Raw genomic sequence first — 23,853 nt, 5'->3', positions numbered from 1 at the left:
GGGGCAGTACACCACAGGAATAGGTCCTTGTGTCCTCCTGTCTATGATCCCAATCGAAACTAATCCTATCTAGTTGCGATGTTCTATAACACCCAGTCTTTCTGCCTGTCTAAATTCTTCTGAAATTTTACTAGTGTATCTGCTTCCACAGCACTCCAGGCACCTGCCACTCTCTGTGTCAAACATTTGCCTCCCTTAAACTTTATCCCCTCTCATCTTAAAATACTATACCCTCTAGTACTCGACAAGTCAACCTGAGAAATGACTTTGAACTTTACCTTATCTCTGAATCTCAAAATTATATGCACTTATATCAGGTCACCCTCAGCTCTCTAATGCCTCCTGATCAGACAATCCAAGTTGATTCAACCTCTCCTTACAACTGAGGCACTTTGATCCAGACTTAACTGGATAGATCCTTGGGGCTCTCTGGAAGTTGTGCAAGGGCAAAATGCTCTCCCTACTGTCAGTGGATTGGCTGCATGTGGATGTCAGAGGGGTATCTAGAAGGTCCTGGATATTGAAGAAAAGGCAAAAGGAAGGTATGAATACTGTTAGCAAACACAAGAATTAGCATGACACACAGTCTCTGACATCAGTCAGGGAATAATCTCTCCTCAGAAACAGCCTTATCTGTGAATATTTCTAGCATTTTCTTGTTTTATTTTCAGATTAAATGGGGCATAGATAGGGTGGACAGTCAGTTCCTTTCTCTCAGGACATCTGTTTAAGATGAATATTAGAAAGTTTAGGAGAGATGTCAAAGGTAAGTTTTTTAGACAGAGAATGGGGGGGGGGGGGGGCCTGAAATGCATTGCTGGGGTTAATGGTAGAGGCTGTTACAATGGGGATATTTAAAAGACTCTTAGATAGGCGCATGTATGTTAAAAAAAATAGAGGGTTTTGGGAAAGAGGTGGGGAAGGATTAGATTGTTGTGGAGTGTGTTTCCATAGGTTGGCACAACAATGAGGGCTGAAGGGCCTGTACTGTAAAGTTCAGTGTTCGAAGATCAATTTTCGGCATCTGCAGTATTTTGATTTGCAGTGCAGGAGCGATGCCTTCTGACCATCCCAGGTTGTTGTATCTGATTTGATTCAGAATATCTTTTGATCTTTATTATTCATTAGCTATTTTGTTTCGGAGGGGAAACGTCTTATAATGCCACTAAGTAGAACCATGACATCCGAGGCTTGGTGCTAAAGTATGTATGGTCCAAAATCTATTGACGTTGTATTGCAGCTGGTAGCGTTATTGCCTCACAGTTCTAGAGCCTCAGTTTTGGTCTTGATCTCCATTGCTGTCTGCGTGGTTTGTGTATTCTCACTGTAATCATGTGGGTTCCCTTCGAGAGCTCCAGTTTCATTCCACATACTTAAGCTGTGCTAGTAAATTGATTGGCTGCTGTAAGTTGCCCTTTGTACAGTATGGGTGAAAGAATTGAGGGGAATCAGGGGAGAAACAGTTTCAGAAAAAAATAATTGGTGAATAGCATTTCTCTGTGAATTGGCAGAAACAATGGGCTGAATGAACTCCTTCCATCACAGACTTCGACCTCCCCTCTAGTGAAGACATCTACATGAAGTGCTGCCTCCAAAAGGCAGCCAATATCATAAAGAACCCCCTTCCCCCTGGTCACAGCCTCTTCTCAGGGCTACCTTCGGGCATTTGGTGCAGAAGCACCGCCGAGGTTCAAAAGCAGTTTCTTTCCAACAGTTATCAGGCTCTTGAACATAATCAGGGACTGCTCCAACACCACAAAAGGATTTTCTGTCCAATTATAGAATCATTATTTTTGTACTAAGATAACTAAATATTAAATTATTTTTGTATTTATTTTCATTTTTTAATTCAATTAAGTATAGCATTATTTAAAAGATGTTTTTAATTTTTTTTACAAGTATCCGCTCAGCTGCAGCAAGCAAGAATTTCGATGTATATGGGCACTGTACAATATATATGTCAATAAACATTACCATTGTCATTCTTTGTGGAAATTGTCATCTCAGGCAACATATATAGATGTTTATAGTGGAGATGGGGTCTCTGAGCTTTTAATGAAATAGTAAATGCAGAACTCCTGCTGGCAGGATATCATCCTGACCACGGGTGCTCTGAATTAGAGCGCGTCCAAAGAATTAAAGGCTTGTTGATCCAAACCAAGGCTTTTATTAACTAGAAGACTGGAGTCTATCACATGTAGGTCAACCAGGTCTGGCTGGGAGCCACCCTTTAAGACCTGCCAGTAGGCATGGCTACACTCTCAGCCAATCACAGTCATCCTACACTACCATCTGTACATAGACACATTGGTGATAGAATCTGGACTATCACATCATCCACTGCAGCAATATTGTAGAAGAACTTACAGTGAAAATAGTTCTATAACAACAACGGACTAAGAAGCAATAATGGATGTGCAATAGATATTTGGCTATTGGCGTAGTCTGTGATACATAGTGATGTTAATGGCGTCACATTATCTAGTGGTTTCAATCATGGGGACTGTCTATGACACTAACACAGGTTGAGGAGCTGCAAGGCTGGAGTTTTTAATTTGCAGCTGACTTAAAAGTCGGCAGAGTATTGAACTGTGAAGAGGATATAGGTAAATTTTTGCAGAATAGGAACAGGAAGATAGAATGCTGAGAAATGTGAGGTGATAAATTCTGGTAACAAGATACAGAATAAAAGATTTTGTTCTAAAAGGTGCAGAAACAGATGGACTGGAAGATGTGGATGCGTTAATTCCTTGAGAGTGCCAGGGCAGGTGGAGAAAGTGATTAATTAGGCATACACAAATCAAGTCATTGTCAATTTGAAGTACTGAATATAAAAGTAAGGATGTCTTCCTAAACCTTTATAAGATACTGGTTGGGCCTCAGTAGAATATTGTGTTAATTCTAGTTGCCTCGTTATAGAGAGGGCATGAAGGTACTCAAGACAGTCTGAAAAGATTTACAAGAATGTTTCCTGGAAGGAGTGTCTCCAGTTACATTGATGGATTGGAGAGGCTTGGACACCACTTAATTATGTGCTGAAGGTAGCAAGACCGGGTCTGTTTACTGTGCAAAAAAAAAGGAGCTTTGGGAGAGATACAATTGAGGCATATAAAGCTAAGAGGGGCTTACACATCATGAGCAGGAAAGACTAAACTCTCTTGGCTAGGAAGATCAAAGCTGAGAGGGAATTCATCTGCGTTAGTAGGTAGATGGATAAGGGGGCAGCCGGGGAAAAGGTGTATTCAGCCAACGATTCTGGAACTCACTGCCTAAAGAAGTGTTAGGGGATGTGATAGAAGTCTATAAATTGAGGGGTCCAGACAGAAAGGATGGAGGAAGGATATTCCTGTTGGCAGAAAGAACCTTCTGCCATTTCTATTCTATGCCAAGGGGTCATTTGGGCTATGGGAGGAAATTGGAGCTTTGTAGGCAGGTGACAGAGTCATAGGGAGAATGTGCAAACTCCACACAAGTTACAGTATTGAACACTGGTGCCTGGGGCTCTGAGGTAGCAGTACTACCCTAGTTTTGATACCCCCGCTACTCTAATTGAGCTACTGTCCTCCCTGACAGGGGGTCATCTGCATTTCCTTTATCAGGATTAATCAAATTGTTTCCAACTTTCATGCTGCAGTCCACTGTGGCACACATGCCCTCAGTTCCACTATTGTTAGCTCTGGGTCTGATACCTGGATAAACCATCCTGGCAATGCTGGGAATAATGATCAGGTATGCCTTTATTGTCATTTATATCCTATTCTTTCCAATAGAGACACAAAAAAGATGTGGATGCTAGAATCTTGAGCAAACAACGAGAAGCTGGAGGAGCTCTGCGGGTCAGCCAGCATCCATTGAGCAAAATGGACAGTCATCACTTTTGTTCTACACAATAATTCCACCAGGATCGTCTGGCTTTTAAACAATGGCATAATGACATCAATTTTAATTATGTGGTGGAAGGTAGCAAGGCTGGGTCTGTTTATTGTGCAAAAAAAAAGGAGCTTTGGGAGAGATACATTCTTCTTTGGCTTGGCTTCGCGGACGAAGATTTATGGAGGGGGTAAAAAGTCCACGTCAGCTGCAGGCTCGTTTGTGGCTGACAAGTCCGATGCGGGACAGGCAGACACGGTTGCAGCGGTTGCAGGGGATAATTGGTGGGTTGGGGTTGGGTGTTGGGTTTTTCCTCCTTTGCCTTTTGTCAGTGAGGTGGGCTCTGCGGTCTTCTTCAAAGGAGGTTGCTGCCCGCCAAACTGTGAGGCGCCAAGATGCACGGTTTGAGGCGTTATCAGCCCACTGGCGGTGGTCAATGTGGCAGGCACCAAGAGATTTCTTTAGGCAGTCCTTGTACAATTGAGGTGTATAAAGCTAAGAGGGGCTTACACATCATGAGCAGGAAAGACTAAACTCTCTTAGCTAGAGAGATCAAAGCTGAGAGGGAATTCATCTGTGTTAGTAGGTAGATGGATAAGGGGGCAGCTGGGGAAAAGGTGTATTCAGCCAACGATTCTGGAACTCACTGCCTAAAGAGGTGTTAGAGGCTGGAAACCTCATCATGTAATTGAAGAGTTCATGAGGTACAACCTGCAAGACACAAACTAAACTCAGATGTGGTGATAGCATAAACAGCCCTTTCCTTGACTATGATGGCCCAAGTGGCCTTCTACTGCTCCATTGATGTTTATAAGTACATTAGACTATATTGCTATCTTATTACATCAATAAGTTGCCAAAAATAATATTTATGGCATTCACACATTCAAATGGCAGTAGAAACAAAATGTAAGAATTGCAGGTGTGAATATATGGAGGCACTTCAGAATTTGTGCCACAAAGGAGCACATCCTCTCAAGCATCATGTCCCTGACTCAAAAAAGGCTTTCAGATTTATCACTGATTTTCTCCACAGGTGAGGTGGATTTATCTTCCACAAGGTATGTTTCTCCCACTCCAGCCAAGCCCACATCACCACAGCTACTTAAATAACCTAGTTGCTTTGATTTGAAACCCTGTGCTTAGCGGAGACTGACGGTAATCCTGCCCTGTCTCATGCCCAGATTTAGAAGCAGCTCCTTTCTGACACTTCCTTAATTGTTCCAATGTTCCTTTTGCCCTTCACGCTGCAGTTTATGAAGTAGTGACAGTGACTGGGGATATCCGAGGAGCTGGGACCGATGCCAATGTTTTTGTGACCCTCTTCGGCGAGTTAGGCATTACACCAAAAGTACACTTGACCAGCAAGTAAGTGAACCACATTTACTGACTTCAGGGATGTAGGGGAGGCTCTTTCTGGTTTCTTTTATGTAGTTACTTAGCTTTCCCTACTGAGGCGAATGGAAGGAGATTTTCCGATTTACTGATAGCTAAGTCTTGCTTGAAGAAAATTTACCTACGTTCATTCTGAGCAGTCCCTTTGCCATTGATAATATGTTGTTCTTGGGTCGGAGGTTAGGAGGAAATTTGAGAGAATTATGCAAGATGATGATGTGTTTAGATAGGGTAAGCAGAGGGAAACTGTTTCCATTAGTAGTTTATTCAAGAATCAGGGGATACAGGTTGAACGTGGTGGGTAAATGACAAGGAAATGGGTGGGAGGGATATAAAGAATATCTTTTTATGTAATTCTATGCTTTATGATCAATCACTGCCTGTGAATGTGTGTGAAAGTCAAAATGTCAGTGGGGAAGCTGGGAATAAGCCTTGTGAGATTGTTGTACAAAGTCCTGGCACAAATTTGTGGACTGAATGTGCTATTAAATAAAGCCATATTGTTGGTTTCCTTTATAAAATGGATTGAATGAAGATCTACCAGGACCAATGCCTGAAGAGGGTGCACAAAATCAGTGAACCGGTGCGGACTCGAAAGGCCAACATGGCCTGTTTCCGCTCCGTAAATGGTTATATGGTTATATGGATGTGGTTATTAATATATTTGGGGGTATAAATGAAAAATAAACTGTTCTTATAATTCTTATAATCAGACATTGATATCTGATAGTTTATAATTAGAACAAAGTTAAATATTATTGATAAAAGCATTAATTTTTATTCACCTTTATTTATATTGTGAACTCTTGCTCATGCTGCAATTGTCATAGTAATATAGAGGCTTATTAGCCTTCAGCTGCAGATGTGTGGCCTGACTAACTAAATCCTCCATCAAAAAAATTAGTAGTTCCAACTGGTGGAGCTTAGCTGGTAAACCTGGTGGAGTATCACGCCACTCCTTTTGTTTTAATGTTCTACAATAGGTTTGACTTCGGTGATGGGGAAGGTTATGGAGGGTATTCTTCGAGATAGTATATACACATATCTGGAAAAGCAGGGATTGATGAGGGGCACCCAGCATGGGTTAGTAAAAGGAAAATCATGTTTGACGAACCTTGTTGAGCTTTTTGAGGAAGTGACAAAAATGGTAGAGCAGTGGATGTGATCTATTTGGATTTTAGTAAGGCTTTTGATAAGGTTCCACATGGTAGGTTAATAGGAATTAGTTGAGAGATGTGACATGGGTTCAGAGGGGGCTGGAAGATGGGCAGCAGAGAGTCATGGTGGACAACTGTATGTCAGGTTGGAAGCCTGTGACAAGCAGGGTGCCTCGGGGATCAGTGCTGGGTCCCTTGTTGTTTATCATTTATATTAATGATTTAGAGGAGGGTGTGGTTAACTGGGTAAGAAAATATACGGATGATACGAAAATAGGGGGAGTGATGGATAGTGAGGTAGATTTTCTTGGATTACAGAAGGATTTAGTTTGTTTGGAAGAGTGGGCTGAAAGACGGCAAATGAAATTCAATGTAGACAAGTGTGAGGTGTTACATTTTGGTAAAAATAACCAGAATAGGACATATACAGTTAAGGGGAGGGCATTAGGGCACACTGAGGAGTAGAGGGACCTGGGGGTTATGGTATAGAGTTCACTGAAGGTGGATTCCCATGTAGACAGGGTGGTTTGGAAGGCATATGGTATGCTGGCCTTCATAAATCATAGTATAGAGTATAGGAGCTGGGAGGTGATACTGCAGCTGTTTAAGGCATTGGTGAGGCCAGGTTTGGAGTACTGTGCTCAGTTCTGGTCTCCAAATTCTAGAAAGGATATAGATAAGGTGGAGAGGGTGCAGAGAAGGTTTACAAGGATGTTGCCTGGCTTACAGCATCTGGATTACAGGGAGAGATTAAGGAGACTGGGACTTTATTCATTGGAACATAGACGACTGAGAGGGGACTTGATAGAGGTATTTAAAATTATGAAAGGAATAGATAGACTAGGCATAAACAGACTCTTTCCCCTGAGGGCAGGGGAGGTTGGAACAAGAGGCCATGAGTTAAGGGTAAGGGGGCAACACTTTAGGAGAAATATTAGAAGATGCTTTTTCACTCAGCGAGTGGTGGCAGAATGGAATGAACTTCCGAATGAGATAGTTGCGGCAGGGTCCCTTCTGTCATTTAAGAGAAGGTTGGATGTGTACATGGAGGTGAGGGGGTTGGAGGGTAATTGGGGGTGAGCGGGAGGTTTGAACTAGTGGAGTTGTTCCAGTGAACCGGTACGGACTCGAAAAGCCGACCTGGCCTGTTTCCGCACCGTAAATTGTTATATGGTTATATTGCAGCCAGAAAACGAAACATAATTCCTGGACATGTAAAGGGATTAAGGTGGTTGATGTATCCTGCTGAATTTTGTGTTTGTCAAAGTGCTCATTACGAGACTATAATTTACAGGATAAAACTTGTATTCTGTATATAATAAAATGATTACTTAATATAAATAATGATTATGGATTTTAAAAGTATTTTGACAGCTTGTTTGACCATGATCTTAACACTTTTATTTATCTATTTCTACAGCACAGAGAAGAGGTATCCACACATTTTAGGTTAACATTCAGCAAATAAAAGGAGAGAGATACTGAGTTTGACTTGAATGTGTTGTGTTGGCTTGAAGGAAAATACATGAAATTCTAGACCTGTTTTGCTATGTTTTGTCTTTTGAAGTAATACGGGAAGCAATTCTTGCTGCAGAATTCACGTTACTCCACCTAATGACATGTATGCTTGCACATGAAAATACGGTGTACTTCAGTTCAGTGTGTACATGCACGTCCCACTCACATTATTATGTATGTGCATTATAACTATTGCATACCAATGTGCATGCATATCTAGAATCTGCATGTATATTGATTTATCTGCACATAGAATACAGAACAATACAGTTCAGGAACAGGCCCTTCAGCCCACAGTGCAGACTATGATGCCAAATTGAACTAATTTCATCTGCCTGAATATAGGTTCCATTTCCCCTCCCCATTTCCCTGCCTACTCTTGTGGCTGTCTAAATGCATTTTTTTTGCTTCTACTAGACTGTTTAAAAATCTTGAATCGAATGTCCTTTAAACTTTCCCCCTTTCATCTTAAACTGTGCCCTTTGCTCTCTGAAAAAAGACTGACTGTCTCCCTATCTACTCCTCTCATAATTTTATATGCTTCCATCAAGTTGCCCATCAGCCTCAAAGCACTCTTGAGAAAACAATCCAAGTTTGTCCATCGTTCTCCTTATACTTAATAGTCTCCAATCCAGGCAACATCTTAATCCCTCCAAAGTCTCTGCGTCCTTCCTGTAATGTGATAACCAGAACTGAATGCAATGCTTCAATTGTGGCCTTGTAGAAGAATGACAGGCACACCAAGGCCTTGGAAAACAAGACTGGTTTATTGCTCTGGCCATTGCACTTACATGGGCCCCAGGCGCTGACGTCAGGGCCCCACATCATGAGAGCACTGGTCAGAGTTCCCCATCTCCCATCAGAGTTCCCCATCTTCCCACCATGCAAGAGGTCACCTGGGATGATGGCCGGTGTAACCCTTAGGTCTACGCGTTCGCCACGTTCGTCTGTCATTTTGTGGGAAGGTCCATGTCTCCGTGCGCAGGCCGCTACAGCCTAACCAAAATTTTATACAGCTGCAAAATGTGGCCTTATGGACTTGCACCCCAAGATTTCTCTGTACATCAATGGTCTGAGGAACCTTCCATTTATCATATACGTTCCCCTTACATTTTCCCATCCAAAAAGCAACAACACACTTGTCCAGATTAGACTCCATCTATCATTTCTCTACCTATGTTTCCAACTGATCTGTATCCTGCGGTATCCTTGAACAACCTTCCTTGCGATCCTCAACTCCACCATTTTTGGTTTGTCTGCAAACTTTCTCATTATACAACCAACATTTTCAGCCAAATCATTTATATACATCACAACAATAGAGGTTACAGCACCGAACCCTGCAGAACACTTCTGGTGATATTACCTCCAATCAGAATAGTAGCCCTCCACCACTAACTGCTCTCTTCTATGGGAAACAATTTTTATATCCAATCTATCAATTGTCCATGATACCACATGCCATAATCTTCTGGACCAGCCTACCATGGTGGGGAGGGGAGGCCCTGTCAAATGCTTTACTAAAGTCCTTGTAGACCACATCTATTGCCTTATCCTCATCATTCAACTTCATCACATCAAAAACTCAGTCAGGTTCATGCTAACTAACCCAGTTAGTCCATGCTCCAATTTATTCACCTTTTACAAATTTTTTTCTCTGAAAAACTTCTTCAATAATTTTCCTGCCACTGATGTAAGGATCACCAGTCTATTTGTTGGATTATCCTGATAAATCTTCTTGAACAAAGTAACAATATTAGTGATACTTCAGTCCTCTGGGACCTCACCGGTGGCTGAAGAGGAGACAAAAATTTCTGCAAGGCCACAGTAATCTCCCTTGCCTTTCTCATGACCAGGGATAGATATATCATACCCTAGGGACTTGAACATCTTAATAATCTTCAGGAGATCTAAGACCTCATCATCCTTGATAACATTCCCTAGAATGTCAAATACTCCTCCCTGAACTTATTATCCTCCACATCCTTCTCCTTGGTGAATACCAATGAGAAGTACTTGTTTAAATTATTTTTTTTAATTTAAATTTAGACATGCAGCCCAGTAACAAGCCCTTCCAGCCCACAAACCCATGCCATCCAAATGCACCAGTTAACCTACAAATCGCATACATTTTTGGAGAGTGAGAAGAGCACATGTGGTCATGGAGAGTACAGATAGTGGCAGTTTCAAGCTCGGGTTGCGCTAACTGCTACTCTAACCGTGCCACCTATTTAATGCATACCCTGTATTTTTGTGCAGATGTATGCACACATTTAAGTTATTACATTAAAGTTCAAATCTTAACTCAATCCCAATGCAGGATGTAAGACGAGCAGGGAAGGTGTTCTTGGTCACACCATATGCCAGATTTCCAATCACCAAGCCATTTGAGCTGGGCAGAATCAGAATAAAGGTCACTTTACAAATCCTGCTGTCCTGAAGATGTCCACATAACTGTGTGCTTCTGAGGAAATTATGACATCAACCTGCAGCCAGAGCACCCTACCAAGTTCACTCTCTGCTTCTACCATCTTTCAGTATAAAACCATATCAACCCTTTTTTGAAATGATTCCATCATCCAAGCTGATGTCTTGCTGTCAGACTTCAACCAAAGGTTCTTGAGAAACCACCCAGGATCAGTGGAGGAGGTAAATGAATGATGGATTTGTATCCTCACAATAAACTAGATAAAAACTGAAGCTCTGAATTTGATTCCTGCTGGGACCGGCTGCTCTCATTCCCACAGGTTGAAATTTTCTGCACTTGGTTCCCTCCAGTTCTTTCTACCTCCCTGCCTTCAACAAGTATCTTCATCCATGAGTTTTATGATCTGCATCTATGCCTAGCCTAATTACATTGTTATCCCTATTTCCAGTAGGGTTTACTTGATCAGAACCATTCTTTAACACTGGATATTAAGTTTAAGATTGATAAACCATAGCAAAAAGGCTAGAATATCATGTATCTTCAGCTGTAATAGGATCATGCAGTAACCCAATGTTATCTTGGCTATTTGAGATATAAGAAAACACATGAGATTCGAAACCTTCTTATCATGAGCTATTAAAGAATCAAAGGCTTCTTCATTTAATGTAATACCATTCCATTATGAACCTTCTATACTTAATAACTGAGTTCTGTGTGGTATATGCTGACCATAGTGCAGCCAGGATGTTAGTATTTGGACCCCAAGATCCTGTGGTAATGTGTAGCAGCAAAAGCCTACCACAGGAAATTATTGACCCTCAAATACAATGAGACCATTTTAGATTAATTATTAGGGATAAGAAGCTGCCCATTTTGCTGCAAACTGTCATCCTGCCATACATGGGGGGGTGGGGGGGTCAACTAATTTATTTTACAATATATTCGATTGGGATTCTTGAAAAGTAAATTCTTCCTCTGCTACTTCTGGAGGCCTCTGCAAATGCCATGATGGATTGTTGCACAAGGGAGCTTCTTTATACTGGCTGCCATGTTTTCCAAAGCAAATAAGAGAGGATATCTTCCCTGGTCAAACTATTCCCAACCCTTCTTTGGCAAGAGTTCTCCATCAATACCTGTTTTCCTAATGAAGGCACCTAGCCACAGATTGATGGAGGTCTGGAAATTTTCTCCCAAAACTACTCCGCCATTTAACCATGGGATAGGTTCCACAAATCATGGAATGGTTCTCTTCACCCTAATGGAACTGACATTTTTATAGATCATGGATACAGATGGCCTGCCAATTCTGAGCAGACTATTAAACACCCATCTGCAATAATCTCACTATATGCTTCCCATATTCCCATCATCATCCTCCCTTCTTGGTTGTACCTCTCAGCTACACACCAATTTAAAGTGACCAATTTACCTACCCATCCACACGTGGAAGGAAACCGAAGCACCTGGAGGTCACAGGAAAAACTCCGCACTGACAGCAAGATCAAAGCTGAGCCTTAAGCTATGAGGCATCAGTACTCATTACTCTGCTATCTTTATGTCCAATCTCAAAACCACCCCCATACACCTCTTCAGATGCAACAAGTATTGTAACCAGCCTGTTAAAATGTTTTTGAATGTATATTGCTTTTCAATGCATCTAAATAGTTTGATGCAATATGGGAGATTCTTCTACGTTGACACTATTGTCTGCCACATCCCGTAAAATGCTGGAAATACTCAATAGGTCAGGCTGCATCTGTGGGAAGAGAAGCAGAGTTAATGTTTCATGTCAAAGACCTTTCATCCATTTATTCCCCTGTAACCTATCAGTGAAGGTCTTTGACTGAAAGTGCTAGCCATTTCACTTCTCACAGATGTGACCTGACCTACAGAGAATTTCCAGCATTTTCCGATTTTATTTTAGATTTTTAGCATTTGCAGCCTTTATTTTTGTATTTTCATTTCTAGAATCCTTCCTTATATAGTATATTTTGAAGTGAATGAGGCCATTACAAACTGGCAGCCCCTCAATGGAGCTAGCAAGACAATTAACAAATATGTAAACCATGACCAAAGTGTCATTAGATTTTCCTTCATTTCTGATTTCTTCATTTTTAGGCCCAGATTTGAGACAAATTTACATATTTACCATTGAGAGTATAATCTGATAAAATTTATTGAGCTCCACAATCCACAACCTGATGAAGTTAATTGTGCTCCGCAATCCCCTCCCCAAAGCTCCCCCCAACACCATACCTTGACGAAGGGCTTGATCCCAAAACGTTGGGTCCACTTTACATCCTCTAGATATTGCATGTTTCTCCAGCATGACATTGCATTGTAGCATATTGCAATCCAATCATAACATTGACATACTTTCCCGTTTAGCACCACACAATGTAAAGGTAATCTCACTTCGATTCTGAGTAACATTTCTAGCTGGACCTAATGGTCACCGCTAAGAGAGAATCTGTTTCTTGGATGATGAAAATAACATTTGAGAGCAATAGATGATCTATTAAAAGAAAAACTAATGGAAAAACCTTTCACCCACCACCCCAGACCCCCATCCCCCACAGCCCCCACTCACTCCTTATTCCAGTTCTCCTCCAGCTTTCTAACAGTCAATCCATAAAGCCATGGCCATGATAAGAGGATAGAAAATGATGTATGAAATATTCTAGAGATAAAAGTCTGTCCTCTCTTCTCTCCGAATGTTCAGGTTTGGCTTTTGAGAAAATGCATGAGGTTTTAGACGGATTTATCAGGATTTGGCTGGTATTCGGATGAAGAATGTGGAGATTGGAAGCTCAGTAGGACTTTTGAAAGCCACCAGAACTGATAAAAACGATGAAACATCATGAATCTTCTATGGTTCTTACAGTTAATGGCAGTGTCTACATTTTTTTTTTCTTCAGCAATTTGGAGAAAAATAATACATGCAATTTTATACTGTTTCATCATGCCATATCTTCTGTCGCACTTTGATATGGGATCCTGGAGATGTGGGTCATGATAAAAGAGATAAAATGACATGTATCTCTCTTTAAAGTGTTCAAATGATTAACGAATAGCAGTTTGAAAACAAAACCACATTTGGGCTGAATCCAGACAGGTAAGTGTTATTAGCAAACTCTTCGACCAGTTACGTACGCACCAATGGTGGTAAGCCTCAAAACTATCAGAAGAATATTAATTATCTCCATAGCTACTATGAATTACAAAATAGGAGTGAAATGACCAAACAATATAATTTATAAATTATTGAAAAATACTGTTTGTATTTTAAAACAATCTTAAAACATTACCTAGATCGATTGTTTTGGATACAATAGTATTCAAGATTTGGATATTAATTGTAAAGGAAGATAGCAACTTAACAAGAGATATCTTGTTAAGTTATAATCAATTCAATGGATGGCTCTAATGTCAAATTGCTACAAAAGGATTCTAGGTTCCATCATTAGGACAGAATAGAGGGGCAACTAGCATGCTTTAGCTGATCCAAGAGTGCTTTTCACCGATAGCAGTATTTCATTAAAACTCTTTTACAAACTCGCCATGGGAAATGACAATTTTTTAAAAATTTAGACATACATGTGGGCTCTTTTGGCCCACAAGCCTGTGTCACTCAATTCACCTACAACCCCTGGTACATTTTTGATCAGTGGGATTAAACCAGAGAAAACCCACACAGACACAGGGAGAGCATACAAACTCCTTACAAACAGCACAGGATTCGAACCCCAGTCCCAATCACTGGAGCTGTAAGAGCATTGTGTTAACCGCTACGTTAACCATGTTTCATCCTCTCGTCATTTCAACTAGGATGTTCCAATGGAGCAAAAAAGAGGCAACATTGAAAAAATATTGTCTCTCATTAGGTGAAGATGTTGGAGCTAACATAAGTTATCTAGTCTCTGTAACAGCTCCAACCAAACACATCTTGTAATGCTTAGAAATACCAAAAACATTTTGATTTTCATTTTTACAAAGTCTAAACGAGGCAAGGGATGGAATAAAAACAATGGAACCCAGAGTCTAAAGCTTGTTTCGCTTTTTTCAGAAAGTCGTCCAAAAACTCAGTGACATATTTCACTATATTGCAGGAAGAGCAAAGAAGAGGGTAACTTAGAGATGCTAGTAGTTTCCTGAAAAATAAGGGCCATTAATTCCTTCATAATTTTTCCTACAATGTGTTAACACTTTTCTTATCTCTGGTGAAAATTATGATGGCCCAGTGTTTCTGTCCATATGCAAGTCTTTTATAAAATTAACCTCAAAGACAAAATTAACCAGAATAAAGAAGGCAAGTAAAAGTTGCTATTCCAGGATAGAGCGGAAAGGTATTATCGTTAGAAAAGTTCTTGTCGTCCAGAAATTACTATTGCTGTTGCCAGAAGCTGAATACTTTGAATACTTGACATCGCTCTGTCCGGCAGAGAGGCTACTGAAATAAACAACACTGGAATATGTGTTAAAAGTAGAGACCAAGGTCTTTAAAGTGAGCACAATAAGTATTCACTAATATCAACAATGGATAAAATAAAGTTTTGATTGGCTTTATTATAATGGGGATATTAAATTTGAAGAGGTAGAATTCTCTGAAAGGGATAACACATGATTGAAAGGTTTTTTCATTGTAGAGTGAAAATCTGAAGGATTTCTTTACTTATTGCTTTTATGACCCGAGTTTTGATGAATGCATCATTCTTGGAGGTAAAAGGAAGTACAGCCAAGAATTGCATTCACTTTGGTAAAGTTTGCATGACTTCTGAAGTTTACCTCTTGGTTACACAATCCAATATTGTATTTCCATTATATTAAATCAATCTCCATTCAAACGTTCACCCAATTTTCGCATTGCAGGTGTAGAACAGCCTTTGAAAAGAACAAAACTGATGTTTTCCGGATCAAGACCAACAATGTGGGCCCACTAAAGAAAGTAAGGTATTAACAAGTCCCTCCATTATTTTCTACTTTTATTTCCCCTCTGGAAGGCATTGTATCCTTACTGAAAGGCACTCACATTTTTCCAACACCATTGCAATCTCAGGATGTCCCAAAGTCTTTTGCTGCCAATGTAGTCATTATTTATTATGCATAAAACACAATATATGAAGATACCACAAGGAGCAAAGTAATAATGTACCGATGATCTGCTTTAGCGATGCTAATTGAAGGGTAAATATTTTCAAAATCCAGGATAATTTCCTACTCCTTCAAAATGTAAAAAAAACCCTGTTTTTGACAGAAATATTTGGAGGAAAATTGCTGGCAAAGAAACCAAAAAATACCTCACTTTTTTTTGCTGTGAAATCTCTTACAATGAGATGAGAAGCCATCACCTTGTGTAGCATTTCCTGAGCATTGCATCCACTTGTCAGACACAATTAATTACGCAAACGGAGAAAGATATTTGAATTATTTCTTGCACCATGTCCAGGTTGCGGCACTTTTTTTTTGGTAGTTACGTCACTTGAGAATAAAATCAAGGCAACTAGAGAAAACATCCATATAATTCCCAGCACTGATCGCTAACCAGGGATGTGTCTTTGAAGATTATTTGCATAGACTGGAGAATGATGGACAGAAGAATGTTGATGAAGGAATGAATCAGATGAGGAATAAAAACACACACATGAATGGACCTCAGCTGGAAATAAATAGTTTTTGTTGCAGGGAGAACCAATACCCAGACAAATGTATCTGTGTTGCCCTATCATAAGAAGGTAAGATCACGAAACATAGGAGCAGCAATAGGCTATTTATTCAACCTATCAAGTCTGCCCCACCATTCAATCATGAACTGATCCATTTTCCCACTGCCCAGCCTTCTCCCCATGACCTTTCATGCCCAAGCTAAACAAGAAACAACCAGTCGCTGCCTTAAATGCACCCAATGACCTGACTTCCACAACTGCTTCTGGCAACAAATTCCACAGCTTTATCACATTCTATAACCATTTACGGTGCGGAAACAGGCCATGTCGGCCTTTCGAGTCCGTACCGATTCACTCGAACAACTCCACTAGCTCAAACCTCCCGCTCACCGCCAATTACCCTCCAACCCCCTCACCTCCATGTACACATCCAACCTTCTCTTAAATGACAGAAGGGACCCTGCCACAGCTATCAGCTGAAGAAATTCTTGTGCATCTCTGTTCTAAATGGACTCTGAAGTTGAGCCCTCTTGACCTACACTCTTCCATTGTGGGAAACAACCTTTCTATATCTATTCTGTCCACGCTTTTCAATTTTCAAAATATTTCAATGAAATCCCACACCCCCCCCCCCCCCCCCCCCCCCCTCACCCCGATTCTCCTAAATTCCAACTGGAATCATCCTAGTGAACCTCTTTTGAAATCTCTCCAACATCAGCGGATCCTTTCTTAAATGAAGAGCCAAAAACTGCTCACCAGTGTCTCGATGATGGTGTTTTGATCTACATGTCCTTCACTCAGAAGCCTGTATGGTTTGTCTCCCTTCTTCACACATTAGGATTGAACACGACAATACAGGAATGAGTGCCAGCTGGTTCCTGGATCGACTTGTGATCACGGACATGAACCGCCCTCATCTCCGGTTCTATTTTCCCTGTAACCAATGGCTCAGCAAAGAGGAGGGAGATGGACTCTATTTGCGGGACCTTCTCGGGAGTTTGAACCCAATGGATGTTCCTAAATGTAAGCCTCATGCTTCTCTTTCTATGTGTTTTAAATCTTTATAACAGAAGCAACAATCAGGCCATCAAGCACTCCCTTTACACAGACCATGAATAATCAGGTGTATCATGAACTGTGATGTGAAAGATCCTCCAAAATTATTTTGGGCAATGAGGCAAAATTTCACAATATCTAGTAATTAATCGTTATCCTTGGGTTTCTTAAATATCTCAGATTCAGCAACTCTTAAATGTTGTGGTAATGAGCATGTGGTACCAGTAGAACATGTGCTGTATGTTGGGTGATACACAAGAGGTCCCCTACTTAAGACCTATGTGACTTACGACCATCCATACATACAACCGGAAAACAAATTGTACAAATTTTAAAAAATATATGTAAATATAAAAATTACACATTAGGTCCCGGGGATTCAGGGGCTGTTTATTTTGACAGACAAACATGGCGACCGCTACGGGCCGGGAGGGTGCCGTGACTCCCCCACCGCTGAATGTGTTCTATTTTCAGGACACGAAGGTGATGGTGGACCCAGTGTTCAAGGTGGGGGAGGTGAGTGCAGGCCAGGTGCCGGTGGACTGGGCTGTGGACAAAGTGCCATGGGTCCAGTTTAAGAATGTGTCAGCCTGGAGTAACATCCATTTCGAGATCCAAGTAGTCAGTCAGAACGGAACTTGGACATATGTCGGGGTTCATCTGTATCCAATTCCTGGTTGTAATTACATTATATTTTCCGACATATTTTTATTGCGTATTACATAGGGCAATTCTCCCCGTGATCAAAATACTCTCCCAATGTAACAATGCATTTCTCAAAGTAGCAGCACTTGCATTTTTATCATTCTTCTTGAGTTCTTGGAACATTCAAGAATTGCAACCAAAAGATTATTCCAAACTCCATCTACCATTACCTTGAGATCTATCACTTGTGACCAATTTGTGCGCATTGACACACAGGAAGGGAATGGCCAGGCTTGGGAAATTGGAAGTTGAGAATGTGAGGGGGAGGTTAAAATGAAACAAGCATTACTTCTTGTACTTAAATAAGGGTTGACTAGCCTGAAAGAGGAGAAATTTCTTCAGCCAGAGGGTGGTGGATCTGTGGATTTTGTTGCCACAGATGGCTGTAGAGGCTAAGCCGTTGGGTTGCTCAAAGCAGAGGTGACAGTTTCTTGATTAGTAAGGATGTCAAAGGTTGGGGAATGGGGTTCAGAGGTAAAATATATCAGCCATGATTCAAATGGCAGGACAGACTCAATGGGCCAAATACCCTAATTCTGCTCTTATGTCTTGCAACTCAAAACTTTTCACCGTGCACATTACACATCTTTGTACACATTACAATAAATAAGCAGTTTGTAGCCATACACTACTGAAAGAAGACACACACACATGTAGTGTAATCAGGTTAAGCTCTGAGTTTTATTAGAACTCAGGCCCGACTTTTACACTTGCATTGTTCCCACATTGGCCCCCCTTGGCTGACGTCACAACATGCATAACAAAAGTGGGTTTCCCACACAGGTACTTTCCTTCATAACAATGCCCTTCTTCCCCACGCACTGTCCCTGTCTGTTGGCTGCGCAGCAAGGCCAGCGCCATGTTGGGGTCGCTGGCCTTTAAGCTGCCCTTGCCATTCACCCGCCAGTTCGCTTGTTGGGACCAGTGCTGCTGCAAGGGCTGCTGGCCTTTGGTTGCGCTTGCCGCCTGGAGCGCCGGCTCAATCGCCGCCACGGCAGTGGGCCACCACAAGTTTAACAATTCAATTCAACTGAATCACACCTTTCCTGCCTTAAAATCGATTCCTAACACAGAAGGATGCTCTTCCAGCAAGTATATTAGAGTTCCAACAACATTATCCATGACCAGTCTCTCAGCTGAACTGGAGAAATGCATGGCAACACTCTGCATTTAAATGCCTTTTTCAACAGTCACAGCTCCTTGTGTTCCCATCCAAGATGAAAATAATGATCTTTGTAGGTGTTCTCAATTAGACAACAGTTAAGATGGGATGTTCACAAAGTTGACAGACTGTCAAGCGTTCAACTTGGGTTGTAGTTCTGTTTCTAAAGAAACAAGACTTGCCAATTATAACATACTTAGGAAAAATCTGAAGCATTGGTCTGTAACCCTGTCTTTTTACATGAGCATGTAAAAATAGCTCATGATCCCACTGAAATTGCTAAGAGTGACTGTGAACAAGGGAACACACATGAATCTAACAGAAAATGGAAAGGGAAAAGCAGCACAAAGTATAGAAAATAAAGAGAAGGGATCAGGAAAAAACACACTGATTGGACATTGCAGGACTCTTAACTGGCAGTTTCAATTCAGCATTTTGAACCATATTTATAAAACCGTACAGTACAGAAATAGGCCATTTGGCTCATTTAGTCCATGCCAAACCATTATTCTGCCTCGTCCCATCGACCTGCACCCAGACCACAGCCTCACATAGCCCTCCTGTCTAAATTTTTCTTAAACCATCAGCATGTGTGATCGAATAAGGACAGGGATCATGAGTTTCATCCTCGCAGGGGCCTCATTTCTGTGAGGGGCGCTTGACAAAGTGATGACTCTCTGCCTTCCTTACAGTCGACAAAGTTAAAGAATTTCATGTATGTTACATTCTAAATGTAGTGTTACCTGGCAATAATGGAACCGTTGCCTTTTTAACCTGCTGACAGCTCATAACGTCCACTCGAGTTGCAACGTCTATGTAAACGTTCAAGATGTTTCTCAAATAGCTGGACTGGTGACTGTGTCTCTAACACCATTTCCCTCTCTTTCCTCAGTGAACAAATACATCATCAGCGTCTTCACGGGTGATGTCAAAGGCAGCGGCACTGATGCTGATGTCTTTATTAACATTTTTGGTGAATACGGAGATACAGGTACAGTATGTAGCGTGAATAAAAGTTCACACGACTGGGGGGAGAACAAACGCTTTTATTAGTTTATAACTATGGGTAGGGTCTCACAGTTGTCTTACGAAGGGTTCTGGGTTTAGGCCGGAAACCAGGGTTATCAGTGAGCCGATTGGGGTGGAGCCGGCCGTCAGCACAGCACACTACCATTGAACCCGAGTTCACTGAACAGTAACTGCTTTTTGTATTTTCTAACAGTTAAGATGGATTAACCTGAAGTATTGTTTCAGGTCACTGCCCCTTAAAATGCTGGTATTTATATTTTTATTTTCTTGTGATAAAGAGGGAGGGCATTTCTCCCATCGTCTTTGTGGCTCTCAAGAATTTTCATGAGTTCTGCTCGCCCACTTTTTTCCTTGTTACTTATTTCCTTTCACAACCTCCCCGATCCTCCTGTCGCACTTTCACTTCATCCCTGATCCTCCTGTCGCCCTCTCACCTCATCCCCGATCCTCCTGTCGCCCTCTCACCTCATCCCCGATGCTCCTGTCACCCTCTCACCTCATCCCCAATCCTCCCGTCGCCCTCTCACCTCATCCCTTGATCCTCCTGTCGCCCTCACCTCATCCCCGATCCTCCTGTCACCCTCTCACCTCATCCCCAATCCTCCCGTCGCCCTCTCACCTCATCCCTTGATCCTCCAGTCGCCCTCTCACCTCATCCCCGATCCTCCTGTCGCAATCTCACCTCATCCCCTGATCCTCCTGTCGCACTCTCACCTCATCCCCTGATCCTCCTGTCGCACTCTCACCTCATCCCCTGATCCTCCTGTCGCCCTCTCACCTCATCCCCTGATCCTCCTGTTGCACTCTCACCTCATCCCCTGATCCTCCTGTCGCACTCTCACCTCTTCCCCTGATCCTCCTGTCACACTCTCACCTCAACAAAGTGACCTTGATTTTGAACTCTGGTTCTCTTTCCACAAATGCTGCCAGATCAGTGGAACATTTCAAGGATTTTGTGTTTTTTTTTTAAACAGGCCAGAATTGATCATAGCATCTACATCAGTCTGACATACTAGACTCTTATGTTTTAATTTTTTTTGTTTGAAAAAACCAATGAGAGAGTTGATAGACTATAAAATTGTTTTGCCTGCGATGACTCTAGTTTGCCTTTGAAAATATAATTTCCCTTTGCCGTCAGGGCAAATGTTCACCGATGATCCACATAGTGTTCATAAGATGACAGCACTGTCCAATATGGTCACAACTGCCTCATACTGTTTGAGCCACACAGCCCAGCATTCTCTTGCTTGACTGTGTGTCCTTGTTGGAAATAGTCAGCATCTTTGCACTTTGCATTTTAACACAGTGGGAGTCACTTTTCAGCAACTTATTACAGTAAAATCCACAATATCCAGAATTCAAGCAACCGGCAGCCTCAAGCAACCAACAAAAAAAATTTTTTAATGGAAAATCAATAGGTAAAAAATACAAAAGTTTAATATTGGTGCCCTCTCGCAGTTAGTTTGCCAATCCACACAACATGCAATTTCAAGCAACCGGCAAATTCACTTTACTGGGGGTTTGCCTGCCTATCTATAAATTTTAAAATTAAACGGTAGTTTTACATTTTTAATTTAGACATACAGCACAATAACAGGCTATTTCGGCCCACAAGTCCTTGCTACCCAATTTTCACCCAAATACACCCCCAGTATTGGGTTTTGAAAAGTGGGAGGAAGCCGGAGCCCCCGGGGAAAATCTATGCAGACATGGGGAGAACGTACAAACTCCTTACAGACAGTGCAGGATTCGAACCCCGGCCCCGATCGCTAGCGCTGTAAAGGCGTTGCACTAATCGCTAAGCCAACCATGCCTACCTGAGAATGTCAATGACAACAAATCAATAAAATTAGAATGGTTCATTGCGATAGTCATAGTTTCCATGTTGAGAATATTCTGATCCACTTTCTCTGATGTCAGAAATCTGTGTTGTAAGATGAAGGATATTTCTCACTATTTTCTGCCACAGGTATGAAAATAAAGAACAGGTGAGGTGATGGTGGATGTCAAAAGTGTCCACATAGCTGAGTTGTGTGACCAAAAACACAAGAAAATAGCAGCAGGAGAAGGCCACTTGGCCTTTGAGCCTGTCCCGGCATTCAATATGGAAATGGCTGGTTATGCAGGCCTCACCTCTGTGCCAGTTCCCCATAACACTCAGTTCCCTGAATTTTTAAACATTTATCAATCTCCACAAAATATATCTCATGATCTGGTCTCAGACACCCTCAGGAGCTGAGAATTCCAGAAATTCACTACCCTCTTGACAGAAGATCGGGGGGAGTAAAAAACTTGTAAGGTGGTGTTGGTTTTGCAAACCTGAGGTCTGATTGGTGTTGGAATTGGTGACAATACCAGATCCTGCAGCTCATCTGCTGTGTGGTAAATAAAGAGCAGTTGTGTGCTATGTGAGGCCAGGACCATCCCCAGTAATCTCTGATGCATCAACCCTGAGAAGAACAATAGGGTAGGTGTTGAGATACTTTCGCTTGTGGAGGGATTTCAATAAGGGAGCAGAGCTTTAAGCTAAGGATCCTGTCAATTAAGGCAGCGGTGTATCAAAATGCTTTCTTGCAGGGGACAGTGGAATTCTCTAACCCAGAGAGTTGCGGAGGCTAAATTACTGGGGTATTTAAAGAGGGGCAGTTAAAATATTAATCATTGGTGAGTTGAGGCAATGGGAAACTGGCACTGAGGAGGAGCTAAGTGCTGGGACAGATCAATCTTGATGGGCACTCATGTAGGGTCTGGTAGTCTACTCCTGCTCTCATTTTATTGTGTTCTGGTAATGTATGTATTTACAATAATCATTAATTCAGGTGCTTTGCCATTTGGCATGGGCGATCATGTCTCTCCATCCGTCACAATCTCTAACCCTCCAAATTGTAATTGTTGCTGCCCCAGTTCTCCTTCAGTGAAGGCTCCATCTTTGAGCTGAGACCGTAGTCAATGTTGAGTATTTGTATTTACATATAGCATATAATATGTGACTAATTAAAGACCCCCCTAAAAAAATAGTTAGATATTAATACCTGCAAACATCCTGATGAAATTTTAGAAATATAAATAAATACAAAGAGCTGGGAGAAAGTTGATTGAAAATGTGCTTGTGAAACTGCCAGTATTAAGTGGCATTTGCATTAGTAAGTCTTTCATTTTAAGTTTAGTTTTCTTTAGGAGAAAGACGATTGGATAATGACAAAGACAACTTTGAAAGGGGAAATGAAGACAAGTTCACGATCGAATCACCCAACCTAGGACACTTGAAAAAAATTACGATTGGCCACAATGGCAAGGGTTCCTCAGCTGGTTGGTTCCTGGACAAGGTACCTCATATACCATGTGGACAATAAGGACCAACACACCTTTTCATTTCCTTTCTCTTTCTCACTACAACTTTTGACCTTTATCCTTCTTTAGTACGACCAGTAACATAGCACAGATTGGATTTGGATAATAATACACACAAAGATATTTGGCTCAATAACTCCCTGTTCAATCTTTTAAGGAAGCAATTTTACTTTTTACATTTTGAGATACAGCACGATAACAGGCCCTTCTAGCCCATGAGCCCATATTCTCCCAGAATCACAGTGCGGCTTTCGCGCAAACAGAGGAACTACTGACATGGTCTTTGCCCTCAGACAGCTCCAAGAAAAATGCAGAGAACAAAACAAAGGACTCTACATCACCTTTGTTGACCTCACCAAAGCCTTCGACACCGTGAGCAGGAAAGGGCTTTGGCAAATACTAGAGCGCATCGGATGCCCCCCAAAGTTCCTCAACATGGTTAACCAACTGCACGAAAACCAACAAGGTCGGGTCAGATACAGCAATGAGCTCTCTGAACCCTTCTCCATTAACAATGGC

The 23,853-nt window shown here is 41.5% G+C and overlaps 1 protein-coding gene across 1 annotated transcript in view; it reads left to right on the top strand.

Annotated features, from left to right (window-relative positions):
- Positions 1-23,853, top strand: part of loxhd1a (lipoxygenase homology PLAT domains 1a) — a 221,516-nt gene that overhangs the window by 62,231 nt on the left and 135,432 nt on the right. Inside the window, exons 8-12 of the mRNA XM_069923807.1 lie at positions 5,124-5,238; positions 15,238-15,318; positions 16,870-17,054; positions 19,847-19,945; positions 23,161-23,309. Coding sequence (XP_069779908.1) covers positions 5,124-5,238; positions 15,238-15,318; positions 16,870-17,054; positions 19,847-19,945; positions 23,161-23,309 — 629 coding nt within the window. The remainder of the gene's footprint in view (positions 1-5,123; positions 5,239-15,237; positions 15,319-16,869; positions 17,055-19,846; positions 19,946-23,160; positions 23,310-23,853) is intronic.

Source organism: Narcine bancroftii, chromosome 3 (genome assembly GCF_036971445.1).
Source record: "Narcine bancroftii isolate sNarBan1 chromosome 3, sNarBan1.hap1, whole genome shotgun sequence".
In the NCBI taxonomy this organism is placed as follows: Eukaryota; Metazoa; Chordata; class Chondrichthyes; order Torpediniformes; family Narcinidae; genus Narcine; species Narcine bancroftii.
Note: the sequence above shows the minus strand (reverse complement) of the source record. Positions and strands in the feature narration are given on the sequence as shown.